Genomic DNA, 27,608 nt, shown 5'->3' with positions numbered 1-27,608 from the left:
GTGCCTCTTTGTTATGGTGGTGCCGCAGTCGGGATGGTGTTGGACCCGCTTGATGAACAACCTCCTCCTCCTCCTCCTTTTCCCCCCGATAAATGTGCGCCACTGCAGGGGATTCCGTGTCAAAAAAGAAAAAAAAACCCTACATTTTCATGTTTTTTTTTTTTATATACAATATAGACGGGTATTTCCAAATCTCGTGTTTTCTCGCGGGAGCAGGTGCAGCCCCCACACCATCACCTCCCCTGCAGGCCTCCTTATATAAAACGCTGCTTTTTTTGTTGATGCACATCAGTTTTAGGAAGAGTGGATGATGTTCTGTAAGCTTGTCCTTATACAATAACACCCCTCCATCCCTTTCTGCACACACTCACACACACACACACACACACACACACTGCATCCTCTGTGTGGATTAGTACACATTGTTCTGCCTATGCTCGTGTCTTTCTCCGTCCTCTGTTGCTTTTTTTTTATATTCCGAGGTGAAATGAGATGTGTGTCGTCTCTCTTGTTTATTGAAACACACACACACACACACACACACATATATATATATATATATATATATATGCCACAGGAGCGGGAGTCTCTAAATCCAGGCCTTGAACGCACCGCTGCTGTGGACAAAGACGTTATTTTGAGTGGCGGCTGTGGAGGATGCATCGTCCTCGCATCAGTCAAACGTCACGCCGGGTCTGATGGTTCTCAAACCGTGACTGGGATATATTTCAATCTGGAATTCCCAATCCCCACCTCCCACCCGAATTGTTTAAAATTATTAAAATGTCCATAATGATAATAATAAAAACAGTTACTGGTCAGATTAGGTGGGTTTTGCAGGTCAGGTCAATGGGTGCTGGAGTCTAGCCCCGCTCTGATTGGATGAGAGGCGGGTTCTACCCTGAACCGGCCAATCACAGGGCTGGATATTGAGATGTACAACGGTTCACCCTCTCATTCACACACCTGGACAGTTCAGGGTCTGCAGTGAACCTCCTGCATGTTCTTGTAATGTGGAAGGAACCCATTGGAGAACATGGAGACGCTTCACAATTATTATTGTTATTATTATTGTTATTTTATTTGATTGCTGATCAAGCTTTTTATGCCTTTTTTTTGATTCACGCGATAAATTGAATCAAAATTAGCAAGACATCATCTTGCATAAAAAATAATCGACATGGAATTGGAAAATAATCGACAAACTAAGTAAGCGTTTGTTATTATCATCATTATTATTATTACTAGTGTTTGCTAATCAAGTTTCTTTTCTATATTTTGCCTTTCTCTTGATTCACTTGATGGATTTCATCAAAATTAGCAAGAAATCATCTGAAAAAACCCTGGGAATGAAAAATAATCATAAAAAATAAGTGATTGTTCCTAATAATAAGTGATTACATCCACTTTTTCTTTTTTTTAAGTATTTGACAAACATGCAAGTCCCAATTGGAAATAAATCACGAAAAACACAAAATCAGACAAAAATCAAACCGTCCGTGAAGCTGCAGACACTTCCATGCTCCTCTTGCATCATTTTTTTTTTTTTTTTCCTTCTCCTTCATTCATCACTGCCTGCACACTCCCAAAAAAAAAAAAAAAAAAAAAAAAAAGAAGAAAAAGAAGGACATTTCAGCTCTGATGTAAAAGCGGCGACGAAACATGAAATCCAACCCTGCCGGCCCGTCTTTGAACGCCCCCAACCTCAGAGGGCAGGGAGATGGATTATTGGAGATGTTCTAATGCATGGCCGTTGTGACGATGATGCTATAATTTCTGCTCTGGGGATTGGTGGGATTACGTTCAATCCCTCCTCAGATTATCAGCCGCTGCAGGCAGGAAGTCAGGCGGTCCAGCCAGGTACATCCAGTGTGTATGTGTGTGTGTGTTTGTGTGTTTGCTGTTTTTCTGAAGGAGCCAGTCAATCACTTAGTGTGACGGTTTTAACACCGCCGCCGTTGTAATGGGCTGCTGGTGCAGTAAATCAACATGGCTGCCGGCTGGAGACTCCATCCAGCGACCATGTGAGATCTTATCTGGAGATGCGGAGGAGGTCACGTCGGCCTCCTCGTCCAGACAGACCTCAATATCTACCTCCCCGTCCCCCCCCACCCCCGGCGACATTATTTGCGTTCTCTCCATGTCCTCCAGGCTGAGTTTGATATATTGCACATCTCTTACAATGCCACCTTTAAAAAAAAAACAAAAAAAAAATGCTTACAAACATTTAAACAAAAAAAAAAAAAAAAAAGCGATATGAATGATGGAATGAATAAATATAACTTTTTTTTGTTTTTTTTCTTTTTGCATTTTTTTGACTGTTTTCACATTGTTTTCTTCCCATTTAAGGGAGATTTTTCCTGCAGGCGTTTTCCCATCTCGTTCCTGATTGGCTCTTTTACCTGTCCGTCAAACGGTCCTCACTCCCCCCACCTTTTTTAAAAACAAAAAAAAAAACGCTTACAAACATTTAAACTAAAAAATATTACATGCATGACGGAATGAATAAATATAATTTTTTTGTTTTTTTCTTTTTGCATTTTTTGACTGTTTTCACATTATTTTCTTCCCATTTGAAGCTGGTTTTTCCTGCAGGTGTATTTTCCATCTCGTTCCCGATTGGCTCTTTCACCTGTCCGTCAAATGGTCCTAACCCCCCCCACCTTTAAAAAAAAAAAACGCTTACAAACATTCAAACAAAAAAATATATAACATGCATGATGGAATGAATATAATTTTTTTGTTTTTTTGTTTTTGCATTTTTTGACGTTTTTCACATTATTTTCTTCCCATTTAAGGGAGATTTTTCCTGCAGGCGTTTCCCATCTCGTTCCTGATTGGCTCTTTCACCTGTCCGTCAAACGGTCCTCACTCCCCCCCACCTTTTTTAAAAACAAACAAAAAAACGCTTACAAACATTTAAACAAAAAAAAGATAACATGCATGATGGAATGAATAAATATAATTTTTTTGTTTTTTTCTTTTTGTATTTAGTGCATGTTTTCACATTATTTCCCTCTCATTTGAAGCTGATTTTTCCTGCAGGTGTTTTCCCATCTCGTTCCCGATTGGCTCTTTTACCTGTCCGTCAAACTGTCCTCACCCCCCCCGTTTAGATATTAAATAAAGTTTTTCTAGCCTCCTCCCTTTCACACCACCGTGCTGTGCTGCATTCAGGGTCATCAACACCTTCTGACAGTATCTTCGAGCAAATCTTGACCCCCCACCCAAGATCCGTCCATGGACTACGTGTTTGTGTGTGTGTGTGTGTGTGTGTGTGTGTGTGTGTGTGTGTGTGTGTGCGCAACTCCTCAAAGCGAATAAGCGCCTCAATTCATAATCACGATTTCCCCCTTGTGTTCATTATTACCCTTTACTTGCGTTCTGTATTGGAAACAAACAAAAACACGGGAAGCTGCCGTTTTTCACGATTTTGCGCAAAAACCTGGAGGATTCGTGCCTTGTTCGCGTCGCCGTTAGCAATTTTTAACCCCGAAACCATCTGGGGGGGGTCTGCAAAGTGACTGAACGTCTCAATTCATAATCACGATTTCCCCCCTTGTGTTCATTATAACCCTTTTCTTGCCTTCTATAAGAAAAAAAACACGGAAAGCTGTAATTTTTACAGTTTTTTCGTGAAAACCTGGAGGATTCGGGCCTTGTTTGTGTCACCGTTGGCAATTTTTAACCCTGAAACCATTTTTGGGGGGCTCTGCAAAGCGAATGAGCGCCTTATGATAATCACAATGATTTCCCCCTTGTGTGCATTATTACCATTTTCTCGTCTTCTGTTTTGGGAAAAGAAAAAAACCCCTGGAGGATTCGGGTCCCGTTCGCGTCGCCGTTCGCAATTTTTAACCCCGAATCCATTCGGGGGACGATCAGAGCGCTGCTGAGATGCAGAACAAAACAGGCGGGGGAGGGAAAGAGCGTCCCATTCTTTCTGGATTCCCCTTCGCCGGTGTGTAAAATGCAATGGAGTGTGTGTGTGAAAGGCAGAGACAGCACAGCCTGTTGAACGTGCACAATGTTTTCCAGCGAATCACCCAAGCAAACAAAACAACGCACCGCCGGGGAGTATTCTGCATCGCTCTCCTTTTTCGGAAACCCGCGAGAAAATCCTCTCGCTTTGCCCCCAATTTTTGTTTTTTTTTGTTCTATTTTCTTTCATAAATTCAAGTTTATGCTTCATTTTTGGTCTTGCAAGTGGCTAAACCTCCACGTTGATGGAGGAACCCGACGTGGAGTGAACGCATTCACCCTCCCGCCATGTTTTCCATCAAGCAACGGGAAGCGTCGACGTCCGACCGCCACCTGAAGACACAACGCGGGGAAAACTTCTTCCATTTCGGTGAAGCTAAAGAGCGTGATGAAGCGCGAAGGCGGTGAAGCTGAGGGATCCGATCCGAAGATAATGAGGCCGACGCTTGAGAAGCCCTGCGACGCCTCTGGAAGCCAGTGGAGAAGATGATGACGGAGGTTGTGAAGATTCTGCTGCAAAACCTTCGGTGCACCCGGAGAGCGGCAGCGGCTCTCATTCATTATTGATGCCGGGGAGAATAATAGGAAACTACGAGCTATTTGTTAGAAGACGTCTTTATTGCCTGGGATGGAAGCAACGTCTGAAAACGCACGCAAACACTCACCGGGATGAAACCAAGCGGCGTTTTCTGCAAAACCCCCCTTTTCCCCGAGTGAAAGACAGCCTGTAAGGCAAAAGAAAGGGCAAAGTTTCCCCATGTTGCAGGCTTGAACTGGGTTTGTTAGCGTAGCAGCTGCTAGCCGCAGACAGTTAGCATTTCGGCTGGAAAAGTGCAAAAATGGCGTCTGATGGCGCGTTTTTTTTTACCTTTTTCACTCGATTTGACCGTCGGGTTCGGACGATAAGGTTGAGCAGCTCAAAGCTTGGCTCCGCCCACCAGGACGGCGGCGGGAGAAAATGTCGCTATTGCAAATCGCATATAAACAAATAAGCAAATCTCCTCTGCCGGACGGCGTTAATCCAACAGCGGAGCCATGTGTGTGTGTGTGTGTGCGTGTGTGTGTGTGTGTGTGTGTGTGTGTGGGTGGACAGGTGAGCGCTGTGTGTGGAAAGGTTGACGCAGTGTGTTGTCAGCAGTAATCTCAGCTGAGGTGCTGAGTGTGTGTGTGTGTGTGTGTGTGTCAAACAGCAGACAGTGAGGAGCTGCTGAGTCACCATGGCGACTGGCCGGGCGTTCACAGCTAGATTTTGTTAACGCATTAGCCGCCGCCGGTGAAAACGCCCGTCTGTTTGACGCTGACCCACATTTTAATCCCGCGTTTGCTCCCCAAACTCTTCACTTCCTGGTTTTTCCGACGCAGCTGCGGCTTTGGTTCATAAAAACCCGAGGAAGAGGAGGCCGTTCCATGATTCTCCTGTTTATTTTTGTTTTTTGGTAAACTTGCTAGCCGGACTTCGCGCTGGATTTCCTTCTGTTGACCTTCAAAAATCAAGAATATATTGTATCATCGTTATCCAGCATCAACCCTCTCCGACTTCCCGACCCCTGTCGCTAAAACTGTGCAAAAACCTCGGGGAACCGACTTTATTTATTGTTGTAAAGCGTTTTTGAGCGTCCTAAAAAGTCAGATAGAAATCCCAAGTATATTCAGTATCAGTATCAGTCTCAGTATTATCCCAGCTGTGATTGGACAAGAGGCGGGGTTCACCCTGGACCGGCCAATCACGGGGCTCCATATTGAGACGTACAATGATTCGCCCTGTCATTCACACGCCTGGACAGTTCAGGGTCTGCAGTAAAAATGGAGACCACCCACAATTATTATTATTATTATTATTATTATTATTGTTATTATTATTATTATTTATTATTTTTATTATTGTTTATTGGTAATCAAGCTTTTTTTCAATGTTTATGCCTTTCATTTTTGATTCAGTCGATAAATTGAATCAAAATTAGCAAGACATCATCTTGAATAGAAAAACAATCGATCTGGAATTGGGAAATAATTGAAAAATAAGTAATTATTCCTAATAATAAGTGATTACACGTAACAATAACTTTTTTTTAAAGAAAATGTCATTACTGTTATTATTATTATTGATTGCCAATCAAGCTTTTTTTTTTATTCACTTGATAAATTGAATCAAAATTAGCAAGAAATAATCTGAAAAAACCCTGGATTTTAAAAATAATTAAAAAAAAGTGATTATTCCTACTAAAAAGTGATTATTCCTAATAGTAGCGATTTTAAAAGGTATTACTATTATGTATATTATTATTTTATGTATTTATATATTTATATTATATATACAATTTTCTTTATTTTATTATTATTATTGTTTGGTAATCAAGCTTATTATTTAAATTCTCTGCCCTTTTGTTGTGATTCACTCGATAAATACAATCAAAATTAGCAATAAATCTTCTGAAAAATCCTGGAATTGAAAAATAATCGACCCAATAATCATCTTATTTAAAATAATAAGTGGATTAGTGATTATCCGTAATAATAAGTGATTATTCGTAATAAAAAAAAAAGTGTTTGACTTTGGAAATGTGCGAGTCCCAACAAGAAATAATCACAGAAAAGACAAAATCAGACAAAAATCATGAAACCCGAGACGCTGCAGACACTGGTTGCAACCGTTCATCCATCCTGGTGGATTGTGGGTCTCCAGTGGGTTTTTGAAAATGGGTTTTTGATTCAGTGTCTCCTGAATCTCCTGCAAAAAAAAAGGAATAAAAACACCCCTGAATGTGCAGCAAAGTGTAAACGACGTCTTTTCACGGGCTTGAGTTTCGGCAGACGGGCAGGATGAGGCTGCGTTTTCACGTCGGAAAATAGGTCACCGCTCTCGGCCTCTTTGTTCAGAGACAGTAAGAGTTCGACTCGGGAGGTGAATCTTTCCGTGGCCGAGCTCGTAACTCAATCCGCTCGTTTATCGAATGAAATTTCCACATCGAAATGAGTTGAAACGCTGTTTTTTCACATGTTTTTAAATCAGAAAAATGTACTTTATGAATAAAAAAAAATGTCGAAAAACCTGATAAATGAATAATGAATGGATTTTTTTTTAAATGTATTCATTAATTAAATGAATGAATGCATAATGAAAGGGAAAGCAAAAAAATTGGCAAGGTATTTTCCTCGGGTGAGTTTTTTATTTGCTGCTCTCTCCTTAACTTAGCTTACGCGCTACACACTTAATGCTACAATGTGATGCTAAATGTAAATAAACTCCATTTATGGACGTAGTGAAGCCGCTCCTCAAACTGTCCACTACAGGCTTTGAACGCTTCTTCCGACGCACCAAATCCCTGTAAATCACGGGGTCGCCGAATCTTCCGCTGTTTGTAAATGTTACGAAGAGCAACGGCGACGTTGTGTCAAACGTTCATCCCGCTCACTGCTAGCGCTCGCTGCTAGCGCCCGCCGCTAATTGCAATCCGAGCTCCGATCAGAAATCAACACCATTGTACGGCACTCGGAATGGGAAAACTCCCAAGTCGATGCACTCGTTTTATGTAATTGTCCTCAGTTGGGTTGCGCGGAAGAAAACTGTTAGCATTCGGCTAACAGGTGCCCTATTTGCGATTGCATTGGAAGGACCTTAAAATCGGACGGTGGAGGAGATGGGCAGGGGAGGTTATGGGAGTTTTTTATTTGTTGCTCTTCCCTTAGCTTACGGGCTACACACTTGATGCTACAATGTGATGCTAAATGTAACTTTGCTACACTTTAAACTCCACAGAGTGAAGCTGCTACTCTTTTTAAAACCATCGAACCGTCCCCGACTTCTCCATCTCTTCATGGACAAGTCCACAAGGCACACAACTTGCTAGTGTTTTTCCATGATTTACTCTGTGCTAGCTAGCGGCAAAACGGTGCGTCCTGCTTTTTTTTCAAACAGCAACGGCGACGTCGTGTCAAACTCTAACTCCGATCTGGGATCCGATCAGAACTCCATTGCGCGACAGCTCGAGAAAACAACCGGGAAAACTCCCAAGGTGATTCACTTGTTTTACGTAACTGTCATCGTCGGGTTTCCATCGGATTACAGTTAGCATGCGGCTAACAGGTGTCTTAAAGATCGGGCAAAGATGCCGGCGGCGGCGGCAGAGGAGAAGGTTCGGGGAGTTTTACATTTGGTACTTACTGACTAAACACTTGCTAAATGCTAAATTCTGAATTTAGCTTCATATCTAAACTTGATTAATGGTAGAAGTGAAACTTGTCCTCTTTTTTAAAACCATCAATTCACCCCCGACCGGCTTTAAACGCCTCTTTTGACGCCTCACATTCCCGCCGTCCGCCGCACCAAATCCCGGTAAACGTCAACCGCTAGCTTAAATCTGGGCTCCAATCAGAAAGAAAAAACCCCACTGAGTCGAAGTATTCATTTTATTTCTCGCCAACCTCCCGTTATCAAAGAAAAAAAAACAACATTTTCCAATCTGCAGATACTTAACCATTGAGTCTTAGTCGGGGTCGGGTCCGGGATCGAGGCCGAGGGTTTAGCGCTCATTATCGGGATTGACTTTTCAGGAAAAAATAAAAAAGGTGAAGTATGACCAACACGGGGATCCGCGGGGAATTATCACGCCGCCGGCCCCCGTCTTGTTCCACCCCTCCTTCTTATTCCTTGAACTGCGTCTGAACCCTCCAGTCGGACGTAAATTAAAAGTGAAAGCGGCTCCGATGGCCACTCGCCGCTTTTCGGAGCCGCTTAGAGACGGCTCCGAAAAAAAAACCCAAAAACTGCCGAATAACATGGAAGTGTCAAAAGATGTGTTGTTATTGCGGAGTTGACAGAATAACTAGGAGTCCCAAAAAAAAAAAAAAAAAATCACGGATGGGGTTTTCATGCCGTGTTTCCAGCGGAGATGATTCACCGTTTTGCTTTTCGGTGGGTAAAAGCCGCTGAACGTCGGCCCCCGGGGGCCGGAGAGTTCGCGGACCGGCATATTGTTGGGTGACTCAGGGTCGGTAAAAGCGTTTGGCGGCGGCTCGCGGCCTCTTTGACCGGCGATGCGTTCAAACCCCAAAACGATATTGGACTGTGAATTTAGATGACGCAGGAAATGGGAGTTGGGGAGACTCCGATGGGACGGACCTGCTAATGGAATTGTTATTATTACTATTATTATCGCCATTAGAAAACAAAGAAAAAGATTATTGTTACTGTTAGTATTGTTGTCATTATTGTTAATTTTGTTAATTAATTTAATTATTAATTTTGTTAATAATAATTATACTACGACGACTACTATGAATAATATAATAATAATAATCATACTGATTTATTTTCATGATATTAAATATTATTTTCGCTGTTATTGTTATTAATTGTTCTTATTGTTTTATTTTAGTATAATTATTCCTACCTTATTATTAGAATACAATCACAATAATAATTGCTATCATTAATATGATAACTATATCAATAATAATAATAATGTTTTTTTGTATTATTGTTGCTATTCTAATTGTTTTTATTTGTATTATTATTATTGTTTGTATTATTACTATTATTATTATTATCATTATGATAATCATTGTAATTATAATTGTTAGTATTATTGTTATTATTGTTATTAATTTTGTTAATAATAATTATACTACTACTACTACTACTACTATGAATAATAATAATATTAATAATCATAATGATTTAGTTTTATGAAATTGAATATTATTGTTGCTATTATTGTTATTAATTGTTGTTATCATCATCATTATTATTTTAGTATAATTATTCCTAAGTTATTATTAGAATAAAATCGCAATAATAATCACTATCATTAATATGATAACTATGTCAATAATGATATATAATAATAATAATATTTTTTTAGTATTATTGTTGCTATTCTAATTGTTTTTATCTGTATTATTATTATTAATATTGTTTGTATTACATTATTATTATCATTATGATAATCATCATTATTATTATTGTTAGTATTATTGTTGCCATCCTTATGATTACTTTTGCATTATTATTATTATTATGGTTAAGTTTGTTGTTTTTATATTATAATCATATTAGTATTTGATGATCATTATCCTAATCACATTATTCTTTTTAATATTATGACATATATGAAATTATACCATTATTATCAACAGCGGATGCATATTTGTTTGTCAGTCAGGCGTGTGTGTGTGTGTGTGTGTGTGTGTGTGTGTGTGTGTGTGTGTGTGTGTGTGTGTGTGTGTAAAAGCAAACCTGCACTCAAATTCAAATTCACAAAACTTTATGTCCCCAGGGGGCCATTCCTACTCCACGCTTGCATTTATAATCATAATAATGATAATAATATTAATCATTTTAATGATAGGGCTTCTCTTTAGCACCTCCACGTGTCTGCGTGGGGTTCCTCAGATTCCTCAGGTTCCTCAGGTTCCTCAGGGTTCCTCAGGGTTCCTCAGGGTTCCTCACGGTTCCAGCGCTTCATTCGTATAATATCAGAATCAGAATAGTTTATTTAAATAGAAATTACTTTTGGTTGAAAGCAGCTCCCGCTACAGAGTCAAGAATCAAATTAGATATAAAAATAAAGAATAAAAATAGCGAATAATAAGAATGAAATTAAAAGAACAGCGAAGATTATAAAAAAATAAATGACGGTATGTAAAAATGTATAAAAAATATACGCAACGTATATACCTGCATATTACAAATACAAGTCTACAATTAAATGTGGTTATTTTGTTTACAAGTCGGGGTTTTTGCACAGATGCAGCCCAGATAACAAGGAGGTGTATGATATATCTAATAATCAATAACAGAGTTGATAATTCTCTTAATATGCATTCAATATTATTTGAAAAACCCATACAGGACCGTCTCAGAAAATTAGAATATTGTGATAAAGTTCTTTATCTTCTGTGATGCAAATACAAAAACAAAACTGTCATACATTCGTGATTCATTACAAATCAACTGAATAATGGCAAGCCTTTGATTACGGCTTACATCTTAAGAAAACTCCAAAATCCTATCTCAAAATATTAGAATATCATGAAAAATTAATTTTTGTTTTTTTTAATTGCATTACAGAAGATAAAGAACTATAATTTCGGAGACAGTCCTGTACGTGCACGCAATCTACTAAAAATATCCCCCAGCTTCCTGTATTTGGATGAAACGCTTAAGCATGTTATTTGCTACCGAATCTGCAAATGTGTGTGTTGTCTTTGTAAGTGTGTGTGTGTGTGTGTGTGTGTGTGTTGACGGTTTGCGTGAGAGCAGCCAGTGTTTTGGAGGATGAGATGATTATGCGGCGGGTCAGCGGGTTCAGAGCGGGAGAGGTGGCGGATGCTGGAAGCGAAGGATTGTGGGGACGGAGATGGTTTTTAATCTCCGGAACGCAACAGCTGCCTCAGCCGACGGCTCCGCCTCCTCCTCCTCGTCATCATCGCCGCCGCCGCCGCCACCGCCATCGAAAACAAGCGTTTCCCTCTAAACGGCGTGGAGGATCTCCTCCGACACGTTGTCAGATCCTCCGCATTCATTTTTTTTCCACATTTTCCCTCCACCGCTATTCGGGAGTTGTGTTTTTATTTGTGTATTTTTATTCTTTTTTTTTTTTTTTTTTTTTTTTTTTTTGGTGGAGAACTAACTTTCCCTTGTGGGTTTTTTTTTTTTTTTTTACATTTTGCACCCAAAAAAAACAAACAAAAAAATCACACTCCTCTCTCAAAACCTCCCGCTGTCGATTTTCAGAAACAGATTTTATTTATTTAATGATGATACAAAATGTGTTTTAAAAACGACAAAAAAATCAGCATGAGATGTTCAAACTGTAAACCCTGGAATTGAAACAAGGATAAAAGTTAATGAAACACTGAGGAAGATAAAAATGCAGTAGTGCAAAGCGAGAATTATAATGAATGAATGAAATAGAGGATATAGTGTGTCATTTAAAAAAATAATTTAAATAAATAAAAATAAAAAAAATACAAGGGAAAAAGGTAGAGAATGGCAGAAGGCGGTATAGATAATGAATGAATAAAAGAAATCAAAGATAGAGTGTGTTGTTGAAAGAAAATGAATATTTAAAATAATTCAATAAATAAAAACATTTTAAAGAAAATACAAGGGAAAAAAAGAATGGAGGAAATTGGTTTAGATAATGATTGAATTCAACAGAGGATAGAGTGTGTTACTTTAAAAAATAAATATCTGAAATACTTTAATAAATGAATTAAAAAATATTTAAAATAATTCAATAATCAAAAACATTAAAAAAAATAAAAGGGAAAAAGGAAGAGAATGGAGGAAAGTAGAGGATAGAGTGTGTCACTTAAAAAAAAATGTGAACAAAAAAGTTTTTTAAAAATATCAAATTAAAAACAAAATTTTATAAAACAAGAGAAAAAGGAAAAAAAGTAAATAAAATGGTTGATCGAATTGCATTGAAGAAAAATAGTAACAATAATAATGCATCTGCTGGCGTAAAGCTACGCATCAACAGAGAAAAGGATGTTTCTCTCTTTATTTCTTTTTTCCGAACGCGTCGCCACTGATTGGAGAAATCATCCGACTGACAGCTTTCACAGATCACTTGCTCTCGAGGGAGAAAGAAAATAAATACCATTGCTTCGCTTGGAATAACTCGTCATTCTCGCATCGGGAAATCCTTCTGTGTTCCCCCGCCTTCACCTCCGCGCTGCATTACCAGCCTCGGCCACTAGATGGCGCTATACACGCCGCGCGGTGCAGCAAAAATCAGCTGTTAGCTCCGCCGCTACTTTGTCGCAAATGTTCAGATTCGTCACGATTGAACAAAACACGGGTTAAATTCTGCTCGTATTCCCACATCTTCACTCACGACTTCAAACATTTCTAGCTAGCTTGTCTGGAACGATGTCTTTCTCTTGTAGCTTTCCACAAAACTACATGGATATTTAGACGGGAATAAATACATATAAATGTCAATATTTCCACGAAAAAGTCTAAAAATAGCAATGTTAGCAGGGGTTTAAGCTCATGAGTGGGTCAGCGGGATGCTAGCTAACTCGGGATGATGCTAACTCGAGCGCTTGCTAACCCCAGGAGGATGGTAACCCGCCGCAGCTCACAGGAACGTTTTCGCAGAAGAAACTAAAAATGATCGACCCGGCGAAACTAATTTATTTATCGATTTTTAGGGAAGTTGTTTTTATTTTGAGTGGACATTTTAAAACGTTGTGTCATTGTGGTTTTACAGTGCCGTTTTGTGTTAGCATTATCATTTTCAAATGTGCTGTGAAGTGCTAGCCACTTATAAATTTGGGGAAATAAAGTGTTACCAGACATTTTATTTACTTTGCTGAACAGTCATGTGACCTAATTTGGTTGTTTGTTTTTTTTGGGGGGGGGGAGGGGTAGAGGAGAAAAACAAGAAATTTGTCAAAAGACATCCAAGAAGCCGAACACAAGAGGCGAAGTGGAAATACAAAAACGTTTGTAGAATATTAAAACCCAGCGGCTGCGAAGGCTAACAACTCCAAATGCGGAAATCAGCCTTTTTAATTCTGTAACCTGTCGCAGGTACGGCTTGCTGACTCGGGGGGTGGTAGGCATACAAGTGCTGCTCCCTGGGGAGACTAAACCCTTTCCCTCCCCTCACCTCGCTAGTGTCAAAGCCCGCGAGAGTATTTAGAGCAGTTACATGAGCGTTTTCTGTGGCAGGCAACAGCGAGTCTCTTTACACATTTGATAATGAAAAGGAGGGAGTGTGTGATTGCGGGTAATGACGGGCAAAGCGAACGCCAGACAAAGAACACCAAGTCCGGGCCAATGAGTATTCTGGCTTATGAAAGCTCTCTAATGGAGCAACACATTTTGCCAAGTAATGTGCTTACAGGGTAATGGGGGTTTGGGAGTGTCTATTTAGGATCGCCCTTTTTTTTTTGTTAATACCAAAGCGATGGTTTTATTTGCCGCTGTGTTTTTTTTTTTTTTGTTGGACCTCAGAGAGAGGATGCTCTGTGTGATTAAACACAAATGCGTGAAAACGCGGCTTATAATAAGAATCGATGTGCGTCTGCGGCGCGCGGGAAACAAAAAATCAAAGGCGATAACAGCAAAGTCATTCAAATCGAGAGGTTCACAAAGTGTGTGTGTGTGTGTGTGTGTGTGTGTTTTGTGCTAGGTCTCCGCTGAAACAATGGTCCACAGTTCCACTACGGCCCTGCTAACACTCCACTGTATGTCCTCGCACTGGCTCCTGGCCACAGTGTGTGTTTGTTTGTGTGTCTCTTTGGTACAGTGGCGAGACAATGCCGGCTTGTTTGCCGGGAGGATGGAGGGATGTTCGGGAACGGAGGACGGGAAGAAAGACCGGTTTGTTCAGGGGTCACGTCGCGTAAGTGTGGCGACACCATTTAAGTCCCATGTCCGTGGCATTTACAAGGTGTTTTAACAATTATCAACCGCATTAAGCCGGGGACAAGCTTTTTACAGAAAGGACATTTCACTTGTTTTGGCTCTGGGTCACATACAGTCTTTTTCGCACTATAAGGCGCACTTAAAATCCTTATTTTGTCTTAGAAATCATCTGGCGCCTTGTGTATGAGTTCTTGTTGTGTTTACTGACCTCCAACCAATTTTATGTGGTACACTGCGCTCAAAAATCTGTCAAAATGTTTTAGTGCGACTTTAGTAAGCGACTAAGCCGCTCCTCTTGATTGATTGTCGGACCGTTCCCACCGACCTAGGGCGTTGTATTAAACTCGGTCCTTGGTTGACTACATGGGTTGCAACATCAGACAACGTTAGATAATCAATTATGTAGTGCTGGAATACAACGTTATTCCAACCGCATGCTAACTTCAGGTGTCTGCTATCGCTTGCAATGATAAACCAATCAGAGAAGAGTACATAGTACACTTACCTTCGCCACTTTTTGTAATACCGGTACGAACTGCATTTCAACATAATCCTAGAAAAAGCGTATGACAGGGTGCTGAGAGAGGAACTCTGGAGTGGCAGAGAAGTATGTTAGACTGGTGCAGGACTTGTATGCTCGCTGTGAGACAGTGGTAGGGTGTGCTGTAGGTGTGAGAAGTTCAAGGTGGAGGTGGGACTCCATCAGAGATCAGCTCTGAGCCCCTTCTTGTTCGCAGTGGTGATGGACAGGCTGACAGATGAGGTTAGACAGGAATCTCCATGGACCATGATGTTTGCAGATGACATTGTGATCTGTAGCGAGAGCAGGGAACAGGTTGAGGAAAATCTAGAGAGGTGGAGGTATGCTCTGGAAAGGAGAGGAATGAAAGTTAGTCGCAACAAGACCGAGTACATTTGTGTGAATGAGAGGAACCTGGGTGGAGCGGTGAGGCTACGGGGAATGGAGATCAAGAAGTTGGAGGATTTCAAGTACTTTGGGTCAGTGTCTACCAGAGTATAGGAGAGTGTGGAAAGGAATCCCTCAGAGGAATGGCACTTGTCAGGGGGTTTGACACCCCTGTTCTAGAGGAAGACCAAAGGGAAGATTTATGGACGTTGTAAGAAAGGATATGAAGGTAGCTGGTCGGAGAGAGGGCGATAGAGAATAGGGTTAGATGGAGAAGGTGGCGACCACTGAAGGGAAAAGCTCAAAGAAGATCCACGAATAACCATCAGATACCTTTGAATACCCAACGGACACTAACGAGTACCTGCAAATACCGAGAAATGTCCATTAATAACCAACAAATACCCATGAGTACAAAACAAAGACATATGTCCTGCCTTTGGGGGGTGGAGACATACCGGGGCGGAGGCTAATAGTGCTGCAGAAGGATAAAAACACAAGCATTCAAAGGGTTTTCCTTGCTGATTTCCCCACTAATTAAATGTTCTCCGAACAAAAAGCAATCACCCGCGCTTTTATTGGAATAACGTGTGACGACACCCTTGTTGGCCGAGATAAAGACCTGGCAAGATGGACGACCCACGAGTAGACTACCATATTTTGGGACCCATAAGGCGCAATATCAATGAATGGGTCTATTTTCATATATAAGGCGCACTGCGTTATAAGGCGCATGATAAAACATACGGTATATAAAGTGAAACAAAACACTTTTTTGCCGTTCCAGAAGGAGCTCCCGCTGAAGGCTTTCCTTCGGCACTTTCAGGTTCAGGTGCTGAAGTTGCGGCGGTAATTCCCGCGGCCCGAGCCGTAAGGACAAAGCTTGAAACGTCCATCTGGTGAATCCGGATCAGACCTGAGGGAGTGGTTGTTCACGTACGAACATGACGATCGCTGAAAAGCATGAGACAATCAAATTTGCCAAGGTCGTGTTATCAGGGCCGTGGATTAAAAAAACGGCATGCAGAACGCGTGCTGCTAACAATGCTCACAATGCTAAAAACATATTTTGGTAGCATCTGAAGAAGAGGGGACATATGCGCGAAACGTCATGCTATCATAAATTTTCTTTACTCTTTGTCAACTAAATTATCTTTAATTTTGGAGCACTCTTGTTGTGCGGATTTTTTTCAAACCTTTGCTAACAATGCTAACCCAGACGGATTGGTCCCTAACTGCCGCCTAGCTAAGTTGGTAAGACGACAAGCTAGTGGCTGCTTAACCATTTGTTGGCTGCTGAGCATCTATTAGCATTAATATTAGCATTATGATTAGCATTTATCAGCAGCCCGCTTACTTTCAGATAGCAATGAACATGTGCAAAGGCGATCCAGTGACAATGGTGTGACTTTTCAGCAAACTGCTAAAGGTCTGTGGAGGTCAGGGGTCCCCAACCCCTGGTCCCTGGACCGGGTACCTGTCGGAAAAGAAGATCTCTTCTGGTACAAATGATCTTTTTTTCAAAACCGACTGTTTCCGCCTTCGCCTTACCGCTTAACTTAACTTCGCATTACTTGTCAGGCATTAGCTACCACAAGCTAATCCTTGAAAAATTGAGCCAGAAACAAAAGTCGCCGAAGAGCTTTGTCGGGAGGAAACCAGCAAACGACGAGACGGCAGAAGCGTCACAGACGGAAAAGTGTATTTAAAAGAAAATATCATAATTCCTACCTAAGTTACGGGCTCATTGCTACAGGTGATACGCAAGCTAACGGCTAGCTAACGAAGCTATGAAACCATCAAAATGTTATTTTTATTGTTTACTTCTAAGTGGATAGCGGCTGCTGAACCGGTAGTGTGCAGCATTTATTAGCAAAAAAAAATTGTTAGCATGCACGCGCTGCTAGCAACATGCTAACAACTCAACAGTCCTGCACACAAGGCAGCACCTTTTTTTTTTTTAAATGTGAGGGATGAAGGAGGTTCTCGCAAATGAAAAGCGACAAAAAAAAAAAAAAAAAATTTTTTTGTGTGTTTCCAGTAACGGGACGATGGACCTGAGCCTGCGAGACGCTCTGGGCGGCGGCGGGGTCCCGGGCGGCGCCCCCGCCGAGGCCTTGCTAAAGAGAGACTTTGCGGCGGCGCTGGAGAAGGACAGCTACGATGACAAGGTGGGAGAGTCCGTCTCCAAAAGTGACTACCGACCTTTGCTGGACGGAAAGGACACCAAGAGCGGTGAGTCGTCACAAAGCGTTAGCGGCGTCCGGTCAGATATTTTGGTGTCGTTCGGCATGAGCTTCGCTTTCCACCTGACGGGCCCTCGGGTCGCTACGTCGCGGGACTGACTCACTGATTCTGATTGATTCTGATTGATTTGATGCCAACAGATGCCATTTTAGTGGACGGGAACGTATTAGGTGATCCGTCAATGCTAATGGCGGGTGGCAGCTCAATTTAACCGGGGAACGTTCCGGATTCGCTTTATTTTCTCGCTGGATTTTTAGTGTTTACAAATAATTTTTAAAGCCAATCTTAATGGAAACATGACAAATAGAGTTTCTTAGTCGTCCGGGTCATTTCTTGTTGGAATCCTCTTGTTTTGTCAGCTGAACTGAGACTTTTGCTTAAAAGCTAATTTTTTTGCCAATTTTGCTGTTTTTTTTTTCCCCAGAGCTCAAAACATTTAGTTGCATGCAGAAATATCATTTTGTTTTCTCCGCAGTTGTTCATTGATGCATAAAAAAATGCAATACATATTTTGTTTATATATAGCATAAACACAAAAAAATAAGGTTATATGCTGTGTTAATTCTTTTTAAATTCTAAAAAGGGGTTATCTAGACATAACCTAACACTATAAAATCCAACTAAACATTATTTAATCCCAATTTTTCCGCGTCGTTTTTCCCAAAAGGATGCAGTTGCTAACCTTTTCTCCATTGGTCCTCATCAGGGACCACTTTTATGCATGAAAATGGTTAGATGAGTGGGGGTTAAACAAAATAAAAACTGTTGTCAACAATAATGTCACAATAAATTGTGCTGTAATAGAGAACAAACAATAAATAATCCACAAATAATAAATTGTAAATAAACAGTACATAAATAATAAATAATACATAAATAATAAATCACAAATAAACAATACATAAATAATAAATAATACAGAATAATAAACCAATAAAGTTCGTAACTTCGGTAGGAATCTTGATATTTTCTTTTAACTAAAGCTTTAAAAAAACATCATTTGCACCAAGAAAGATTTTCTTAGCAGAAGGGACCGGGAGTCGGGGACCCCTGACCTCCACAGACCTTTAGCAGTTAGCGGAAACATCCTAGCATAGCCGCTGGATTGTCTACAAGTGGAGAAATTCAAGTCCGTTTGTCAGGATGAGAAGATTTTGACAAGAATTCACCTTGACCTGGATGACCGAGAACCTCCACAGACCTTTCAAAGTTAGCTGAAACTTCCTAGCATAGCCGCTGCATAGCCGCAATGCTATCCAAAAGTTAGCGGGGCTGCTACTAAATGCTGCACACTTTTGGTTCAGCAGCCGCTAGTCGGCTTATCTACTTTGGCGGTTTAGTGACAAAACTTCTGTCTGTCAGTTAGCTTGAAATGGGGTTAGCATTGTTAGCGGCACACATTTCACAGGGTTTTTTTGTTAATCGCCCCTCTCTAGCAGGAGCAGAGCGTCGCAACGCGAGACGAACCTCGCGAGAATTCGGCAAATTTCACCGAGCCGTTTACGTTTATTAGCTTCCTTTAGCATTGGATGTATCGTCTCTCAAAGATCTGGAAAACATCTGTGACGTGGTTTTCTGTCTCGAGCTGCAAGAGTTTACCGGCGTTTCTTCCTTCCTGTCGTTGTATTTCCACTGTCAGCTCGAGCACACCGCTCTATTAGCATCTCTGCCAACACACACACACACACACTTGTATTAGTTATCAGCCAATGGCAGTGTCTGGTCCGATAAGTTGACCTGTCCAGCTGTCAGTCAGTGTTTGACACGCAACAGTTTAGCGCTGCAGGAAACCTGTTAGGCAATCGCTGCAAAGCCGCTACGCTAAGCGCTCCGTGTCGGTCAGACGCTCCAGGCGTTTCATGCAAACAGCCTGTTAGCATCTTTTCATCCCAGAAAACCATCTCAGATGGACACGTCGCAAAGTCTGCAATGGAAACCGTGAGGGAAAATGTGACGAGTATGAAAAATATGGATTCACATGTATGACAGAACGTGATGGGGTCGGCATGATTTGCAATGCCAAGTTGAGAAATTCTAGAGTAGCGCCGGCAAAATGAAGCTAACACTTCCTTAGGCTACATTCAGATGGGGAATACAAGAACGCAACGCTCGCTGAATTCAAGCTGGAGCGAGCCAGATTCCACGAAAAGGACAGAATAGAGGAAGACACTGAAACCCTAACATTGCAGAGAAGGAATTTCCCCGCAAGGATTAATAAAGGATAAATGATTATTATTTATTTTTCCAATAAAGAAGGGTTCGGTGAATGCGCACATGAAATTGGTGGGGTTAACCCTTGTGTTGTCTTGCGGGTCAAAAGTCACCCACTACCATGTTCAGCTGTAGAAAAAACACCTTAACCTATTTTTTTCCAACTTGAAATTTTATGACTTTTCCTAAAGAGACCCCATAATTAGAAAAAGTGATACTATTTTTTTGTTTATGTTTCCATGTGGGCTGTACACCACTAGGGTACAAAGATTGTCTTATGGGTCATTTTTGACCCGTAGGACAAGGAGCGTAAACACAATGTTAAGATTGCACGAGGGTTAAGAATCACTGCTCTCGAGCATACATGTCAAACTCAAGGCCCAAAGATAATCCCAAATTCGCCCCACTGGATGATATTTAATTACTATTAGAGCTGGCCCTCTGATATGTTGCAGCATTGATGGTCCAACAAGGCGCTACGAGCACTCCTCAGCTAGCCTTGCTGAGTCGCCCAACTGTCGGTTACCCTTCTTACCCCAAAACCAAAGGTGGCCTCTGAAAACAGGGGGTTTCAAGACCGGTGGAAGGTGGAGTTTTCGCTTCTGATGCAGCTGTGGATTGTTAACCGTGGAGTGGAATTAGATCTGGAGGAACTTGTGGCAGGGCACGACTGCTGGGAGGAAGCGCCAGGAAAAGTAGCTAATGCTATCCCAACGCGTCACCAACAGATTGGGAACCTTTTTTTGTCGTTTTTCGACGAACCCGGAGCTTCTTGTCGACACTATTTAACCCAAAGAAAAAGTGGAGTTTATATTTTGCACGTTTGTGTTCTAATTGAGAACTTTTGTATTGTGGAAAAAACAGGAAAAAAAAATTCGACGCGTCTTCGGGTTTGTCGAAAAGTGCCGAAAAGGAGAATCAGAATGTGTTGCTTTTAGAGCCGTAAGAAATAAATACAACTGATTTTTCTTGTTTCCTTTTTTGCATTTTTTTTCTTGCTACCACAAGGGATGTTGGATTTTTCTTTTAAGTAAATTATTTTTTGCCCATTTTCATTAGAAATCATCCCAGAAATGCTGCAGATGGAGCCATAAGAAATCGTTGCAATCGATTTAATGTTGATTTAAGAGGCTCTAATTTAAAAGCTTTGTTAGTTTGACGTTTTTTGACATGAAATTAACAAAACGATAATTATAATAAAGGAGTGCAAATTCCCAGGTTACTTCATTCATTAAGAAAAATAAATAAAAAAGTCTTTTTTGATACATTTTTTGATTCATTTTGGTACAAAGTTCAAACAAAAAAACAAAAGTTTGAGGAAAAGAGTTCATAGATGAACAATATTTTTGTGTACAAATAATTCAGATGGAGAAAAAACGTCCATCTTCTTTTCCTTTGTATTAAGAAACTCCTTATTTTTTCCTTTTGTTTAATTTTGTATGGTTGATTCCATACAAAGTAATGTCGGTACATTTATATCATCATGAATTATTTTAAAATTGAAATAAAATGCCAAAAAAATGTAAATATTTAAATTACAATTTTCATTTTGTTCAATTTACACGATGACACCGAGTTGACTGGTGCATAAAAAATAAAAAATAAATGTGTGCAAAATAGTTTCCCACCCCTGCTAAATATATGTACACATATATTTATTGAGTTTATTTATTTTATTTGAGTTTATTTATTTTCAGCCGGTGCGGCTTATATTCAGGTGCGCTCTATAGTCCAGAAATAACGGTATCTTCCTGATTTTTATTCTTCTACGTAACATTTACCTGTTGCGCCGACCAGAGCCCGTTTTGGTTTGTTTTAATACCAAACGTCTTTTAATCGCCTTTTTAAAATGCTTATAATGCCGTTCTTGTTTAACAGACATTTGATTGCGCCTGGAATTAACGATGTCGAAATAAAAAAAAAAAAAAAACAAACATCGGGTTTTTCCCCAGGAACATTAATTTGGACAGAGTTGGAAGCGCTAATGGCTTAAACCTCTTGTGCTGCAGTGCCCAGTACGGAGATCAAGCCGGCGTTGGAACGTTCGGGGGAAGCTCGCCATTTGTCTGCGAGAAGAACGAAAAAGCGCTAGCGGAGTATTCAGGGTCGCGTGGCCGTCGGTTGTTTTCCAAAGCGCCGCGCATCGGACTTTACATTGACGCGCGTTTAGATAAAAAAATCCTTAACCTGACAGCCGGTAGACCAGAGGCGGGCGGACTTTTGAATGGACTTTCTTTGAAATAGCCACATTCTAGCCAAAGAAGAGTTTAAAATATAGTAAAATTAAACTAAAGTTCATTTATAAATAAAATACGAGATCTCGTTTGCCAACAAATTATACCCAGCATGGTGAACTCTCCTATCATTGTACCCACGCCAGATCTCATACGGAATATCATTGGCTAAGCAGATCCGTACTCAGCGTGCTATTGGCCGATGGAGCATGTGGTTCCGTTCCTCATGTTGATTGGTTCTTGGAGAGAAGGGACGATCTTCTTGTCGGTCGTGTCCAACGGTGTTCCGGTCCACTTTACCGCCGTTCCCGTAAGCGTGATTACGCTCCGCTTTGTGCTATTTAGTTTGAGAAAATTTTAGTTTTTTTGCAATCCACTGGACATCAGTGAAAAAAAAAATCTTATTAAACACTCGGCACCTCTTCTGTACTCTTCTCGCACTATTTTACTATAAATGAGATTTAAATCCATAAAATTGCAAATTTGACGGGCCGGATTAGATAAACCCAAGGTGCAGTATTTGGCCCGCAGGCCGTAGTTTTCCCGTGCTTGTCGTAGCCATGAATCCTGACTTCTTCATTTTGATAAAAAAAAAAAAAAAAATCAGCACAAATTGTTTTATTCATGTTTGTTTTGTTGGTTTTTTTATAAATTCTGCTCCTGAGTTCATGTTGCTGATGAATATCAATTTATTTTTATTATTTATTGGTTTTATTTCATTGTATTTTTCAGTATCAAATGGTTCAAAATATGTTTATAGTTACATTTTTTTTTTAATTTCAGGCTTATTGATGCACTTTAGATCTTTTCTGTGTAAATATCTCATGTTATATCTCAGAGAAATGCAGCCTATATATAGACACTTATATTTATTTAGTTATTTCTATCAAGTGCGGCTTATATTCAGGTGCGCTCAATAGTCAGGATATAAAAACGGAGTTAAAAAAAAATAAAAAAAATAATTTCCCATCCAGACGCGACGCCCCTTTGGTAAAACTCTGCAGTTGAAACTGTTTTTTTTTCCAGTTTGCAGAATGATGCGGGCGGAAGGTCGGCTCTCACTGCAGTCTGCTACTGTTTCTATCAAGCTGGGATGGAGCTGTGTTTGCTGAGGCATGATAACACATCCCTGCAGTGTGTGTGTGTGTGTGTGTGTGTGTGTGTGATGGAGATACAAGCAAGAGAGGCAGGACCTCTGCAGGTGTGTATGCATGCAGGCTTGCATGTGTTTTTAAGAGTGTGTGTGTGTGTGTTACTGTAGTCACATGCTACTGCAGCAGCACAGTGCAGCATCACCAGCTCCGCATGTCATCACACACCTTCTTTTTATGTGTGTGTGTGTGTGTTTGCTGAGCTCAGCAGATACGTTGAAGTGAATGTGACGCAAGATCAGCTTTTGCACGGCTCAGGCCGACGTGACGGACGAGCCGACGTGACGTTTTCGGACGCTGGCAGCAGAGCTTGCTTTAAATTATCTTTTTTTTTTCATTCAAACTTCTAAATCTTATGTTGAAAAACGACCGTTTCCGCCTTCGCCTTCCTGCTAAGCTAAAATCTGTGGCGCCATTTCACACATCGGCTACCGCAAGCTAGCCCTTGAAAAAAAGATGAGCCAGAAATAAAAGTCGCCGGTCAGCTTTTGCGGGAAGAAACGAGCCAACGGTGAGATGGCAGAAGCGTCGCAAAAAGAAAACTTCATTTAAAAGAAAATATCAAGATTCCTACCTAAGTTACAGGTCCATCACAACAGTAGATACACAAGCTTCGCGCCTGCAATGCGTTATTTGCGGTGAACGGCTAGCGAATGAAGCTATGTAACCCTCAAAACTTTATTTATTATATATGTATTTTTATTCATTTGTTACTATTTATTTATTTATTTGTTATTTTTTATTCAGATAAATTTATCTATTATTTTTATTAGGTATTTTTTTATTATGTATTATTTATTTTTATTGATTTTGTATTAGCATTTATTTTTTAAATTACTAATTGTAATTTATTTTATTTATTTATGTATTATTTTTCATTAAGATTCATTTATATATTGTCTTTTATTATTTATTATTTGTTCTCATTTAATTAAGTGTTTTTTATTTCTTTAAATTATTTAGTGTTATTTTTTTATTATTTATCTTTATGATTGTTTCTATTATTTATTATTCTTATTATTTATTATGTATTTTTATTTATTTATGTACTATTTTTACGTATCTATTTTTTTAATAATTTATGTGTGTATTTTAATTTATTTCATATTTCTTTATTATTAACATTTTTTTCTATTATAGAGCAAAATGATTGTATTCGTCTAATATCTCAGGCCGGTCAGAGCGTTAAAAAGTTTTCTGTTCAGGGTTCATCTATGATGTCGTGCTTTGTGTTAATGTTAATAAAGATAAAGCGGCTTAAGATATAAATCACTTTATATTGCAATTGTTAAAGATACGAAGCGCCATTCCAGCTGATTTTATCCTTGAAGTCCGAAAAAGATTTCAAGATACCAATACAAAAGCGAGAAAATCAAAATTTGAAATTCTCTCCAATCGAGCTTAATTTGTTTTCTTTTATTTAAAACGAGAAAAATTAATTAAAGATACAAAATAAAATCAACAAACAAACTCACTACTGGAACCAGTTGATTTGGTATCTTAAGGGACCGCTGTATTTATTCTTAATAAACACTGTGAAAGCCCAGAAAAACACAATCAATAAAATAATAAAATAATAATAAAAGTAAAAATAATAACAAAATAATAGTAATAATAATAATAATAATAATATGCACAAATAATCCTAAAAAATAATATAAGAATAAGAATAAGAACAACTTTATTTATCCTAAAGGACATTGTTATGCCAGAATTTTAAGTAAAACATAACAATAATAGATCATAGTAGGAAGAATAAGAAATACAAATAAAATATAAAGTGTCAAAGTTGAGGCTATAAATTGTTTTAAAGTCTTAAAAAGTACAAAGATTTGAATATTCCACATCTGCTTTTAAGCATTTAAATCGGAAAAATGATTTCAACTAGAATTTTCAAGGTTCTTTTTGCTCATTTTTTTTTTTGCTAATTTCACATTCGTTTACACTAAACTGAGGCAAAAACTTAAAAAAAAAAAAAAATTATCATTATTTAAGATTAACCACCTGCGTTGGTAAGAAGGACGGCGTTTCATAAAATCACAACATTTTAGGTTTCAACAAGAGGACAAAAAAAAAAAAAAAAAAGCAGAGGAATCAAACGCTGATAATCAGTCACGTTGCTTGACCTTAATTCCAACTTTCGGACGGTAACCGCGTCCGACCGTCACCGTGGACGGCGTTCTCCGCTGTCCGCCGCGATGACGGCCCGTTTCGCCATCTGTCCGATTCCATGCGAATGCAACATGACGTGCCGGAGCCTCCGGTAGTATCTTCTCCCCCTCCCCTTCGTCCGGCGTTGGTTTTTGCTGACTTCCTCACCTCTTCCTTTTCATTACCCCTCCCTTCCTTGGTGCTAAGTGCTCGTTCGTCTCCAGAGAGCGTCGGCTTCGGACGGCGTCGTTTGACGTTCACCTTCGCTCGTCCTTGACTCGGATAGAAAGGGCGGACTTTTACCGTCTTGTGGTTGCAAATGAATGTCGAAATCCCTGAATTAGCGACACTTTTCCCCCCAAAAAAACATCTCAGACCGATTGACTCGGCTCGGTACCGACCCTGGACGACCTCCCGAGTCAATATTTATGTGCTCTCTACAAGTTTTATACCAGAATCAAAACAAGATTCCCACTTCTTTTTTTCTCCTTTTGGCTTTTTCCTTCAGGAGTCTCCACAGTGAACCTACCTTTTCTGTCCAACCCTGTTCTCTGTAACCTCCTCTCTCATGATGTCCATCCATCTTCTCTTTGGTCTTCTTGTAGACCTTCAAATCCAGCATCCGTCTACTGATATATTCACTATGACCCAACCATCTTTGACCTTCTCTCCAAAACATCTAACATGTGCTGTTCCTCTAACAGACTCATTCCTGATCCTCTCCATCCTGGTCGCTCCCAAAGAGAACCTCGAGATCTCCATCTCTGCCTCTTCTCTTTTGGTCATTGCAGATGTTTGTGGTCCATACAGCATGGCTGGTCTCACCACTGTCTCCTCCACCTTTCCTTTCCTTCTGGCTCATAGTCTTCTATCTCTTCGTATCCCTGACACTTCACCTCTTTTCCACACTCTCTGACGCTCTGGACTGTTGACCCCAAGTACCTGAAATCCTCCAACTTCTTCATCTCCACCCCCTGTAGCCTCACCGTTCCACCTGGGTTCCCCTTATTCACACATTTGTATTCTGTCTTGCTGCGACTAACTTTCATTCCTCTCCTTTCCAGAGCATACCTCCACCTCTCTAGATGTTCCTCAACCTGTTCCCTGCTCTCACTACAGATCACAATGTCCTCCGCAAACATCATGGTTCATAGAGAGTCCTGTCTAACCTCATCTGTCAGCCGGTCCATCACCACTGCAAACGAAAGACGTGATCCCTCACCATTTTCTCACAGCGAGCATACATGTCCTGCACCATCAAACATACATTGTCTAAAATTAGTACTTTTTTTTAACTTTTTTATTTTTTCAAATGATTGCACGTCGGTTGAGAAAACACGAGCTGACTGAAACAATGCAGACAAATATGTTTATTTTTCAAAATAGTATACATTTATATAATGTCAATTATTACAGACAATCTTTTTTTTTTTGTCATTTTTATCTGGTTTCATTTTGACAGTTGCACAAAAAGATATTGAGGACTGTTTCATTATTTATCATCCTGTTAATTATTCTCCTCAAAGCCCATGCCCTCCAACGTCCCTGGCTCAAAGAAATTCAATTTGGAATCAGCTTTCGGTGATTTAAAATGATGAATATCGATTATCGGTCTTGAAGTCCTGCTGGACGAACTGACGACGGCTCGGTCACAACACATTTCAACAACGGCCAATGAAAAATCATGATACTCTTAAATTCCTTCATGACTTTTGTTGTTGTTTCTCCGTTATTAGTTTCCACCCATATTTATTTATTTTCTGATGTTCCAAAACATGAACTATGGTTTGCTCAAGTGGTCCTAAATGAAGACTCTGAGGGAGTCCCTTTGTCTGGAGGGCAAAGTTTGGAGCTCAAGGTCGTTTCTGTAGCTTTGAGGCAAAAGACGTTGCTAAACCGCGCAGTCGCGACGTATCTTCTCGAGCGGTCATCTCTGGGACAACCATGTCCCTTAAAGATAGCATGCGAAAGATACTTTTTTGGTATGTCTTTTGAGGTTCTTAGTCTTGTCTTGGCAACTGGACTTGTATGTCTTCACTTGAAGATGTTTCAGCCGTCATCCGACAGGCTTCTTCACTTCTAATGACCTGTTGGGAGTTTCCAAATATAACTGCCGGGGTTTTGGGTGGATCTAGGAGTTGATTGGAAACAAGGTCCATGGGGGTTGCTATGCTAACGGAGGTGTCATTCGTTGGGACTAAAGAGCAACTTTGTGGGATTCCCTGGATTGGAAGGTAAAAGCTAAACAAAGGAGTGAAACTTGTTGGATCAACCGAGGCTCAGGTGGAGGTTCTGGTCTGGGTGGATCTTAAAGTCTGGGTCTGGTTCTGGTGGTGGATCTT

The 27,608-nt window shown here is 40.0% G+C and overlaps 1 protein-coding gene across 6 annotated transcripts in view; it reads left to right on the top strand.

The window, feature by feature from the left end:
• The window catches only part of LOC147219360 (uncharacterized), a 106,029-nt gene that overhangs the window by 464 nt on the left and 77,957 nt on the right, over window positions 1–27,608 (top strand). For all 6 annotated transcript variants that reach the window (XM_086172644.1, XM_086172643.1, XM_086172642.1 and 3 more), the window contains exon 2: window positions 17,314–17,507. In XM_086172644.1, coding sequence (XP_086028770.1) covers window positions 17,324–17,507 — 184 coding nt within the window. In that variant the 5' untranslated portion in view covers window positions 17,314–17,323. The remainder of the gene's footprint in view (window positions 1–17,313; window positions 17,508–27,608) is intronic.

Source organism: Fistularia commersonii, chromosome 25 (genome assembly GCF_037954325.1).
Source record: "Fistularia commersonii isolate RoL2024-O1a breed Wild chromosome 25, RoL_Fcom_v1.0, whole genome shotgun sequence".
NCBI lineage: Eukaryota > Metazoa > Chordata > Actinopteri > Syngnathiformes > Fistulariidae > Fistularia > Fistularia commersonii.
This window is presented reverse-complemented; position numbering and strand designations above follow the sequence as displayed.